A 12,022-nucleotide genomic window follows, 5' to 3' on the forward strand; every position below is an offset into this window, starting at 1 on the left:
TAGTTACGGCATGGGGGATCTTCGTTGCGGCATGCGGGCTCATTCATAGCTGTGGCACGTGGACTTCTTAGTTGTGGCATGTGAACTCTTAGTTGTGTCATGCATGCGAGATCTAGTTCCCCGACCAGGGATCGAACCTGGGCCCCCTGCACTAGGAGCGCGGAGTCTTACCCATTGGACCAGCAGGGAAATCCCCAGTAGTAACACTTTTGGAGACAGGTGGATACTACTTTTCGTGATGATCATTTCATAATGTACGCAAATGTCAAATCACCATGTAGTACACTTGAAACTAATATAATACTTTCTGTGAACTATACTTCAATTAAAAAAGCTTGGTGAGGCTTCCCTGGTGGTCCAGCGGTTAAGACTCTGCGCTTCCACTGCGCGGGTTCTATCCCTGGTCAGGGAAGTCCTGCATGGGCAAGGTGCGGCCAAAAACAAACAAACAAAACCCCATGATGCTGGGCACAGGGCATGGGTCCCTGCATTCAGGAGGGCTCAGTGTGCTCAGTACCATGACTGTGGCATGAGCAGGGCATGATGGGAGCAAAGGAGGGAGCCACTTGCCGCAGGGCATGAAGGGTGGGGTGCAGCATGACTTTGGTGGGGATGTGCATGACCGGGAAGATATGTCTTGGAGAATGAGTGAAGGTTTATCAGCCGAGGAAGGGAATTCCAGGCATTTTGGGAAGTGGTGGGAGTGGAGGTAGAGAAAACTAATGTTTTCTTCTCCTTTGGAGTTCTGGGACTTCGGCATTTCAGAGTCACACGACTTGCTTGGGAATCAGAGCACCTGGGGACACTGGCAATACAACTCTGATGGCCAGGACTCCCTTCTCAGTACACTTGAGTCTTTCAATTCCAGCAAAAGCAAGCTAGGAAAAAACAGAACTACAGATGGAGAGAAGTGAAAAGAGTAATCCTTCTTGACCAAGAGCTGCCTCCACCATTTCAGGAAATACCTGGAAGCTGGGGTGGGGCCCCAGCCTGCAGCCTATGATAGGAATGATAGGTGGGGACTGAGCAGTGTGGAAGGTGAAGGGGCTGAGGGCATGGCGGGGAGGGATGAGGGAGCAGACCTCTATTGCATTAAATGTGTCCTTCGTGAGCACAGTTTTTTGTTTGTTTGTTTGGCCACACCACGTGGCATGTAAGATCTTCCCAGACCAGGGATCGAACCCGTGCCCCCTGCATTTGAAGTGCGGAGTCTTAACCGCTGTACCAGCGGGGAAGTCTATGCATTATCTTTGTCCTACATGAGCACAGTTCTGTTGCTAACCAGCCTAGCCACTGGCCTTGCCTTCTCTCACACATATTTGGTCAATCCATTCTCCACTTGGTGTTCAAGTTCTGGCCCAGGGCTTAGCACCCCAGGGTACTCAGGGCGGGGCGGGACCGACAGTCACCATGGAATGTGGTGTGAATGGTGCCTGGGTGGTTGCCCAGGCCCTGTTATGGAGGATGCATGGCAGTGTGGCAAGACCAGAGGTGGCAAGTCCCCCCTGGTCTAGGAGTCTCTAGGTCTCCTTTGCCACCACTCCTCCCTGTCCCACTGGCCCTCTCAGTGCGTGTGCCTCTCTACAAAGCCCCCTAGAAGAGAGCCCATCCCAACATGCAGGGCCCGTGGCTTCTGTCCTCTGGTGTCCAGCTGTCCCTGAAGCCTGGGTCTTTGGGACCTCAAGCCATCTGATCCCAATGGGATGGGACTGCTTAGAGCCAGCAGTCCACTGAGATGCCCTTTGACACAGCAGAGGTTTCCTGTCTGGTGGCATCCCAGTCCAATGCTGGGTCTCTGCAGGACCTCAGATGAGCAGACAGGGTAGCCCAGGGAAAGGGTGGGGGAGCCAGGCTCGTCTGTCAGTGCCTCGCATGCCCACACCTTTCAGAGCCTCCTGGTTCTAAGCAACACACACCCACCCCTGTCTGGATCTTCTTTGGGCTCCTGGCCTCTGGAGTGGTCACTGTGGGAGCTGTAGGCACCTTCCTCTGGAAGAAGTGGCAGAAGGGCAGGGCAGCAGGTATGCTCAGAATTTTAGAACTGTGTTTCTTTTTCTTTTTTTAGTTGCGGCATGCATGTGGGATCTAGTTCCCCGACCAGGGCTTGAACCCAGGCCCCCTGCATTGGGAGCGCAGAGTCTTACCCATTGGACAACCAGGGAAGTCCCGACAGGTTTTGCTTTCTTTTTTTTTTAGAATTTTAGAGCTGGAAGCGACCTTAAGGATCATCTGGTTTCCCTCTCTCTGGGAGGCTGAGGTCCAAGAGCAGTGATTTAGAGAAAAGCAACTGAGGAGGGAATATGAAAAATATGAAAAGAAGGAGTAGGTTAGGATTTCCGTTTCCTCTCTAGCCTTTGTACACACACACACACACACACACACACACACACACACACACACACACACACACACACACACACAGTTTTACTTCCTGAAGTATGTTCTTATAAGTTCCCAAACACCAAAACCAAATCAAAACTGGCCTCCCAAACTCATCAAACAAATCTTGATCAAACTCGAGGGGAAACTCTGCTAGATTTCCCAGGAAGGCTGCTGGGAGATGGGGGTGCGGGGCGGGAAAGCCTGTGCCGGCATCTCGCTGAGTCCCTCCTCTCCCACCCCTCCAACCCCAATTTCTCTGCACAGGCGTGCAGAGAGAGATTGCTAGTCCCATGACAACTAAATGGCGAGGATAGAGAGGAGGGTGTATGCGAGAGGGGCAGCACTTTTATGTCTGAGCTGGAAGGAAATTTAGGGCTCATTTGGTCCAATTCCTCTTTATTAGATGAGGAAACCAAGGCACAGAAAGCGAGGCTCTGTCCGCTGGGGTGTCAGATCCAGGGCCCAGGACCCTGGTCTGCAGACCCTTGGTTTATTCCTGACCTCTTCTCCTGGCTTCCCCTCCCTCTTGCTTTCACCTCTCTATCCCCCTACAGACTACAAGCAGAGAGCTGACGCCTAGATTTGAGGTAACAGTACCTGGATTTGGGAAAAGAAGATTTCAGTTTGCAGACCTCGCAGGAGAGATCATAGGGTCAGTTGTTGAGAAGAAGGGGTGTGGTTTACGGTGAGCAGTGGAAAATGTGTAAATTGAGATTAAGGGAGATATTCTCCCAAAGTGGGCAAAGCCTGAATCCTTCTCTCCTCAGCCTTCCATTCTTTCCCTTTCTTCTGCCTTCAGATTGACAGTAGCCAGAAGCCAAAATAAGGGGTTTGCTACCCTGGTGTAGAGCAAGTCTCCGTTGGTCCCCATGAGCCATTTCAGCTGGTTTTCCCAACAGAACAGTGAGGGGATGGCTGGGCCGACAGCAGCAAGGCCACCATCGCACCTCCTAGCAACCATGCCAGGCCAGCCACACCTGGCAGGGAGTGGTGGCCCTCACCTGCCCTCCCTGGGTCATGCTCTACAACCAGATACTTGCGTTTGTCTTTATGTAGGACCTTGACATTGCACTATAATAAAGGTGTATGCGGAGAGTTTGTGAGGCCAGTCCTAAATTGGTTTCGGGGACTTGAAGCTGTTTAGTGACTCCCTAAGACCCAGGAGAGTGGAGGAGCCAGGTCTGATGACCTAACCCCGCTTCCAGTCTCCTCTGGGCCTGCACAGAGCTGGCCCGGGCAGGGGCTGGCTAGGACTGCAGACAAACTTAACTTTCCATTAAGGTTCTGGGTCAGGCTCCAGGCAACACCTGACTGATCTGGCTCAGATCTCTGGCTACAAGCCAGCCAGGCAGCCGGGCACCCTCCCCTCCTCTGTCTCTCCCTCTGGAATGGGACTCTTGCCCAGGCCAGAAACATACCACCTAGAGCAACTATTGATTGAAATCTAAAAAACAGAGGTTGTTGTTGAGTGGGGGGGAAAGGGGAAGGTGTTTTAGGGGCCGCTGGGAAGACAGGGGTACAGGGGCTCTCTGGACCACATGGGGGAAGGGGTTTCTGGGAGCCTAGAGGGCGGCGAGCCAAGAAGCACTGCTGTAGGAGATTTCCCAGGTCCGCCCATCCCCCTCCTCCGGGAGGCCGTCTTCTTGGCAGACAGCAGATAGATGCATGACAAAGGGGCTGTGATGGCTCTGTCCTGGGGGTTGGGGAGATGGCTGGGGAGGGGCCCCTCCTGGTCCAAAGCACACCTCTCCACCCCCACCGGGCCCCTTAATCTATCTGCCTTTTGGGCAGTTAGTGGTTTAGCGGTGAATACAGCTCCAGTTTCGCTGCCCTGTAGATCTTCCAACAGACCTATGGGAAGTATTGAAATGCATGCATACAATTAGTTGCCCAAAAAGTACTTAGAGATGGGCTGGAGCAGGGGCTGTGTGATATAGATTCAGAGGAGAAAAAAACCAAAAACCAAAAAAACAGGCTCAAAGGACTCCCAGATACCACCAAGTTGAAGACGGCTGGCCACAGTCAATAGGACCCCCAGCAGGACCCCCAAGCCCCTCAGAAGGCAGACGCTGAGCAAACAACCTGAGACGGGGCTGAGATGAAGAGACGTCTAAGTCGGCAGAGGTCCACGTCCCAGGCTCAGGATTCTGGCCTTCCAAGCTGTAGGGAGCTCTGGCCTACAGCCTTTCCGGAGGCCCCCCAGTTCACCTCGGGGCCTTCATTTAGGGCAAGTTTGGGGAGCAGACAGACAAACCTCATCCCAAGCAGACAGGCAGTCTGAAAGCTATTCTCTTGCAAACAGAATCAAGCACTATGCCTGCAGTGTGAGCCTTCAGGACAGGCCCAGAAAAACAGACCCTGTGGGAGAGCTCAGGGAAGGCTTCCTGCGCACCCCCCAAAGCCGCTCTCCACCCCCTCCTCATCTTTTCACCAGCCCCCCTACACAAAGGCCTGGGGGGCTGGGGGAGGGGTAGATGATGAGGCTGGACGCCTGAGTCCTCTAGAGGGGGACAGGAGACCTAGGTCCCAGTGGGGGTCCCTGTCTGAGGCTCGGTCTTTGAGGGGATGGGGGGTTATTGCTGGAGCTCTTTTAGCTGCTCTGAGGGGGATTCCGTGTGAGGGGATTGGGGCTGGGGGGTTGTGGGGCAGGAAGCTGTCCCCAGGGGAGCCATCCAGGCCCATTCAAGGGTTGAGCACTTGTTTAGGGTTAGAGTTGCCCCCTCTGGGGACCAGGATTGTCCAGCCAAGGCCATTGTCCGGCCCCCTCCCCCCATCCCTCCCAAGCCTCTTTGAACCTGAAGTCAGATATTTTTTTCTTCCCCCCTCCCTCCTGGGCTTTCCCCACCCAGGACCTACGGCCGGAGGCCTGGGCTGGGAGGTGGGGGAGGGAGAACAGTCAACTACGGACTAGATAATGTGGGTCTCTGAAGAGGGGGGCATGGAACTTGCTGTGCGTGACCCACAGTGGGGCACCCATGAGGGGGCGTCCGATTCTTCTGTCTGGACAAAGGTTGGGAGACTCAGGACCAGTCAGTCCAGAGCCTGGCCCCTAGAAGAGAAAGGGGTTCCATCCCTGACTCCGGTAGGTGAGGGGGCTCTGAGGCCGGGAAAGTCGGGGATGGAATGGAAGCCTGTCTGGCAGTCTGCCCCTGGTGATGGGGTGGAACTTAGAAGCCTAGGCAGATAGATGGCTGCTGGGCAGCGCAGCTTTGGGGTAACTGAATCTGGCCAGTAGTCTAAATGGGAACACCTAGGCTCCTGGATTGCGGGTGCAGGAGGACAGCAGGGAGGGAGGCTGTTAAGGAATTGAGGGGTAGCCCCATCAGGACTTGACACATAAACCATTAATGTTTGAGGAGCCGAGAGGGTGGCTGGGCTCGGGTGAGGGGACGGTGCCAGGGTGTTTGGCGAGGGGTCCAGCAGCCGGGCTCCTGAAGAACGGGCAGGAGGTGTGGAAGCGATCCCAGGCAGCTCTGGTGTGTGCGGAGCGTCGGCAGGGCCGGGCGGCCTGCTGGGAGTTGGGAGTGAAGGCCCGCATGGGGGACCTGCACCAAGAGCCTCGGGATCTGGGGCCTGGAGAGGCGCCCGGCTGGAGCTGCCTGGATTTCGGCTTCCAGACACCACCGCCACCAGCCGGCAAACACCCTCCGCCTCAGTTTCTCCCACCCCCACCGTCCCCTCCCCCACCCATCCAGGGGGCGGGGCCAGAGGTCAAGGCTAGTGGGTGGGATTGGGGAGGGAGAGAGGTGTCGAGCAGTCCCTTGGAGAGCCCTCGTTTTCCTAGGCCCCCGGCTTGGGGCGCCTTCCTTCCCCATGGCGGGACACCTGGCTTCCGACTTCGCCTTCTCCCCCCCGCCGGGCGGTGGAGGCGATGGGCCGGGAGGGCCAGAGCCGGGCTGGGTTGATCCTCGGACCTGGATGAGCTTCCAGGGGCCTCCCGGTGGGTCAGGGATCGGGCCGGGGGTTGGGCCCGGCGCCGAGGTGTGGGGTCTTCCCGCGTGCCCCCCGCCCTACGACTTGTGCGGAGGGATGGCCTACTGTGCACCTCAGGTTGGAGTGGGGCTGGTGCCCCAAGGCGGCCTGGAGACCCCTCAGCCCGAGGGCGAGGCGGGAGCCGGGGTGGAGAGCAGCTCCGAGGGGGCCTCCCCGGAGCCCTGCGCCGCCCCCGCTGGCGCCGTGAAGCTGGAGAAGGAGAAGCTGGAGCCGAACCCCGAGGAGGCGAGTGAGCTGCTGGGGGCGGGCGGCGGGGGCCAACCGCGCCGGCCGGGGGCGGCCACGCGACGGGAGGTGGTCGCCTGCAGCTGCCCAGGTCGCCGACCCAGGAGGGGAGCGGGCGAGCGCGGCGCCCCGGGACGCGTGTGTGGCGGCTGCAGGCCGCCCTGAGCAGGGGCCAGGTGGGAACTAGGGGCTGGAATTTAGAGAGAACCGCAGGTGAGGGCAGGGCGGCCTGGGGCAGTCGGAAGTTGGCCTTGCTTCCCCCCTCGGCCCTTGTCAAGTAGGTCCTTCCACTTCCTAGGTCTGACCTGGGTCGGGTCACTCATTACCAGCCCAGCTTGGGGTTGGAGCCCCTTCTTCTACGCGGATCCCTTCTTGAAAATTTGAGCTTGATCAGATCCAGGATCTCCGCCTTAGGGTTAAGTGTGGCCTGAGGGTGAAAACAGTGCTTATCCCAGGGTTATTGTTCCTGAAAGTCTAGGGTGTGACTGGTTTCTGATAGAAGCTCCTGTTTGGGCTGCGTGGATGTGTGGAGTTTGGGTTTACCCTCCATCAAGTTTAGGGCTTGTCTTCCCTTGACCTCTGCCTTGGGCCCAGTGAGTCACCGTCAGGCAGAGTGCACACCCTGACACCCCCTTGTAGAGAGCTGGAAACACCAATTTCGGCCGTAATTCCATAAGTAGTGAACAGGGGGAGAAAAGGGGAAGAAGTCATCTCCAGGCCATTCCCCAAACGTACGGTTTGCTGAGGGAATTGAAGACTTCCGCATCCAGCCCTGCTGGGGACTATTAAGGATATATCTTCTGGTCCGAGGAAGAGACAAGTGCAAGCAATTAGAGATCAAGTACTAAACCTTTAGACCTCTTCGAAGGAGGTGTGATTGGTTGCAGCTGACCGAGTAGCCCTAGACTCTTTGCTCGAGGCGACGGCTGAGCCTTGAATGATAATGGCTGCCAATTGTGGTCCATTTCCTAAATGCCTGGCTGTGGGCTCAGTTTCTACATCATTATCTCATTAACCTGCACAAAATCTCCTAGGGAGGTATTATTAGCCTATTTCACGGGTCTTAACTGCTAAATGGTAAAGCTCGGATTTGAACTGGGGTTTACCTTATTTCAAATCCCCAAAATATGATTTGGAAAAGCCGAGATATGGGGACAGCTGACGTTTATAGGTTTGCGACATTGGTTGAGCAGAAGTTGGGAATGGAAGTTACCTTATTTGAGTTTGATGTGATTGATGACCCTTGAAATACTTCCCTTAGGTTTTCAGGACTGCACAGAGGCCTGGCTGCTCTTCTCCATCTTCTGGCCACTGGCCTTCATTGGAGAGCTTCAGGGCTCCATCTATCAACCTCTGCTCTGTCTACCTTTCATTCACCTCTCATCCACCCTCAAGACTCAAATATCTTCTAGACATGACCACCGCATTTTCTGTCTCCTGCTGGGATGGCTCCCTGCACTGCCCCACCCTGTCCATCTCCCAGTAGCTTAAGGCCCAGACCAGGCATCCTCATTCCTTTCACATCCTTACATCCAATCCTTTGGACACGCTGCTATCTTTACCTTGGATATACATCCTGAATCAATCACTTAGAGCCATCCTGGTCCCAGCCACCATCATTATGCTGGGATTACTGCAGTTGCCTCTTTAGTCTATGGTCAATACATCAACTGGAGTGAACATTTTAAAATGTGAGAGTCAGATCATTTCACTGCACAAAACCCTTCAGCGGCTTTCTATTTCTCTGAGTAAACCAAAGTTACGGCGGCAGCTCCAGGATCTGCTCTGCTCACCTCTGTGACCTCATCAGCTCCTCTTCTTCCCTTTCCTCAGTCCTCTCACCCTGCTCCGGCCATGCTAGTTTTGCTGCTGGCCTTGCTGCTAGCTTTGCTACTACCAGGGCCCACACACCTCAGGGCCTTTCCACTTTGCTCCTTCCTTTTGCTCAAACATCACCTCTGACTGTCTTATTTAAAATTGTCACCTTCCCCATAATTCCCTACTCTGCTTTACTTTTTTCCATAGCACTTCTACCATACTCGATAATAATTATTTCATCACAATGAAAGCCCCTTGAGGCTAGGTTTCTTTCTTTTCTTTTTTTTATTAAAAAAAAGTTATCTAACTATTTGGCTGCGCCGCCAGGTCTTAGTTGTGGCACGTGGAGTCTTTTAGTTGCGGCATGCAGGCTTTTAGTTGTGGTGTGTGGGATCTAGTCCCCTGACCAGGAATGGAACCCGGGCCCCCCCTGCACTGGGAGTGTGGAGTCTCAACAGCTGGACCACCAGGGAAGTCCCTGGGGCCAGTGTTTTTGGTCTACTTTGTGTAGCCACTGGTTTGCAGAAGGTGCTCGATAAATATGTTGAATTGGTCAATGAGGATGCTTTTATATTGCAAAAAGATACAGTTAAAAATAAGGGATAATCAGATTTTTAAAAACTGAGCACTAACTATATACAAAGCATGTTATTCATACCTCGTACGACGACTGTTTTGTAGTGTGTTTGTGAATGTGCATGCTTTGTCATAGTTTATGGGACCCTCAAAGTAAGCTGGAGAGAGTATATTTGGAAAGAGAACCAGAGACATGGTGCTCTGTATCTCTACACTCAAAACTTCCTCAAACTGAGGTAATACTAGAGTCAAAAAGCTTTTGTGAGTGTTAAAGAACTAAAGGGCAGGAGCCCCCTTCATAACCCAATAGGTGTTTTCATTGAGGCCTGGGCTTTTCTTTCCATTATCAAATGATGTTCTGCATCTGATGGATGTGTCACTTTCTGGGGTAAATGACATTTGTATATAGTTTATTTCTACTTGTTAGGTGGGCAGCCTGGAAGCAGAGATACTCCCACAGACTATTTATTCCTTGGGGCCCAAATGGAAGGGGGGGTGGGGTGGGTAACTGGTATGTTTATGCTCTTACATGTCCTCTGCCTTTTAAAATGCAGTCCCAGGACATCAAAGCTCTTCAGAAAGACCTCGAACAATTTGCCAAGGTCCTAAAGCAGAAGAGGATCACCCTGGGATATACCCAGGCCGATGTGGGGCTCACCCTGGGGGTTCTCTTTGGTGAGTCTCACCTAGCATGTTCTGACCCACAGAACACAGGGACCACATCTCCCCTGGAAGGAACATCCCTGAATTTGGGCCTTTCCTCCCCACCAAGGGGGTGAAGGAAGGGTGTTTCTACCCTCTTTAGAGGTGAGGGTAGAGGGGAAAGAGATACCGTACTCGTGTGGGATCTTGGGAGGGCAGGAAGAGGTGGCGAGCCCTGGGTCTTGGGGTCGAAAGGGCCCTGCCTGCTGCCTCACCTTGCTTCTTTCAACCCACCTCCCCAGGGAAGGTGTTCAGCCAAACGACCATCTGCCGTTTTGAGGCTTTGCAGCTCAGTTTCAAGAACATGTGTAAGCTGCGGCCCCTGCTGCAGAAGTGGGTGGAGGAAGCTGACAACAACGAGAATCTGCAGGAGGTGAGGGTGGGAGGGATGCATAGGGACCTGCCTGGTCTCAGCCCGATTTCCACTGCTTCCATCCATGGCTGGCAGCTCTCCCTCTTGGAGGCAGCGGTCCTCAATGGGATGGAATGCAGTTCCTCAGTTCTGCTGGGAGAAGGTCCAGGACCACTGGTCTAAACCCAACCTTCCGGGATCTTTCTTGTGGCCCTGGTGCCGGTCAGTGCTCCTGAGCAGCTGGCTCTCGAGTCATTGACCTCATGATGCTGCTGCTCAGCAGGTTCGAGGCTTGCCCTCCCACTTCCTTCCTTGTCATCTCCTCCCCACCTGCCCAGATATGCAAGGCAGAGACCCTCGTGCAGGCCCGGAAGAGAAAGCGGACGAGTATTGAGAACCGAGTGAGAGGCAACCTGGAGAGCATGTTCCTGCAGTGCCCAAAGCCCACCCTGCAGCAGATCAGCCACATCGCTCAGCAGCTCGGGCTTGAGAAGGATGTGAGTGCCGCTGTCCGCATCCCTGTGTGCTCCATCTCCTTCCCAGTCACACCTCCCAGAGCTTATGATCGAATGTCCCTCTCCCCTGTCTTCCTCTTCCAGGTGGTCCGAGTGTGGTTCTGCAACCGTCGCCAGAAGGGCAAACGATCAAGCAGTGACTGTTCGCAACGAGAGGATTTTGAGGCTGCTGGGTCTCCTTTCTCAGGGGGACCAGTATCCTTTCCTCTGGCGCCAGGGCCCCATTTTGGTACCCCAGGCTATGGGGGTCCTCATTTCACTACGCTGTACTCCTCGGTCCCATTTCCTGAGGGTGAGGCCTTTCCCTCGGTGTCTGTCACCACTCTGGGCTCCCCCATGCATTCAAACTGAGGTGTCTGCCCTTCCCAGGAATGGGGGCAGAGGAAGGGGGACAGCTAGGGAGAGAACCCTGGGGCTCGTACCAGGGCTTTGGGATTAAGTTCTTCATTCACTAAGAAAGGAATTGGGAACACAAAGGGTGTGGGGGCAGGGAGTTTGGGGGAACTGGTTGGAGGGAAGGTGAAGTTCAATGATGCTCTTGATTTTAATCCCCACATCACTCATCACTTTGTTCTTAAATAAAGAAGCCTGGGACCTAGTAGGTGGATACTTTTGTCTTTGGTTTATTCTCCTCTAGTTACTGAAGAGTGGATGGGGATAGTTGATAGTGGATATTAATAGCTCTCCCACCCAAATGACCCTGAGACCAAGGATGCCATTTAAACTGCCCAGAGTCACAATGTCAGAGGGAGATCTGGGATTGGATCCCAAGTTTATACGTAGAGGGCTCTTATAGGTGTGAGCTAGTTCTTAGGAGCCTGTGACCTGGGGAAATTGGAGGTGAACACCTTATTTTTGCCCAAAGATGCAGTTATTACATAGCCCATTCCCTATTAGGAGCTGGCTTTTTGCTTTTCCCCCCTCTACTCTGAAAGTCCTCAGTGGCTTTGTGCTAAGAAGTCAAGTCTTTTAGGTACTCATTTCTTCTGCATATCACCGCAACCGGAAACTCTACTTTGTGCTTTCTTGATACCTGGGTCCATTTTGTTTCCACTTAAGGTTTTTGCCTACCCTGTCTGTGACTCACCAAAACTCCCACATTTTAGTCCTGCCTCTGCCACTTCCTAATTAGGGCCCTTGCTCTGGAGCCTTTCCTCAATGTGTAAGAAACTTGGGTTGGTAAGTCTAAGTAGAGGAGGAAGGGGATGGATATGCAGGTACAATAGGATAGGTCAAGATAGGGCTTTCCTAATAAGAACTACAGAAATGCTACTTTGACAGTATCTTGGCTTGGCGTACGACTCTCAGAAGAGAATCGGTGTAGCATACGTGGGTTACGTTGATACACTGGACCAGGTTGCCATCTGTTGTAGCTGGTGTCTCAGGTTTTCTCTTCTTGGTAGTACTGGTGAACCTTGTAAAAGTTCTGCCACCCTCATGAACTTGACCAAATCCCAAG

At 53.7% G+C, this 12,022-nt stretch overlaps 1 protein-coding gene across 1 annotated transcript; it reads left to right on the forward strand.

The window, feature by feature from the left end:
* Positions 1-6,195: 6,195 nt before the first annotated feature.
* POU5F1 (POU class 5 homeobox 1) lies at positions 6,196-10,914 on the forward strand. Its single transcript, XM_060163351.1, has 5 exons — positions 6,196-6,600; positions 9,549-9,669; positions 9,939-10,069; positions 10,387-10,545; positions 10,648-10,914. Exons 1-5 carry the CDS (start codon positions 6,196-6,198, stop codon positions 10,912-10,914), a joined length of 1,083 nt encoding a protein of 360 aa, XP_060019334.1.
* The last annotated feature ends 1,108 nt before the right edge of the window (positions 10,915-12,022 follow it).

The sequence above is a fragment of the Lagenorhynchus albirostris genome, chromosome 10 (assembly GCF_949774975.1).
Source record: "Lagenorhynchus albirostris chromosome 10, mLagAlb1.1, whole genome shotgun sequence".
NCBI classification, from domain to species: Eukaryota; Metazoa; Chordata; class Mammalia; order Artiodactyla; family Delphinidae; genus Lagenorhynchus; species Lagenorhynchus albirostris.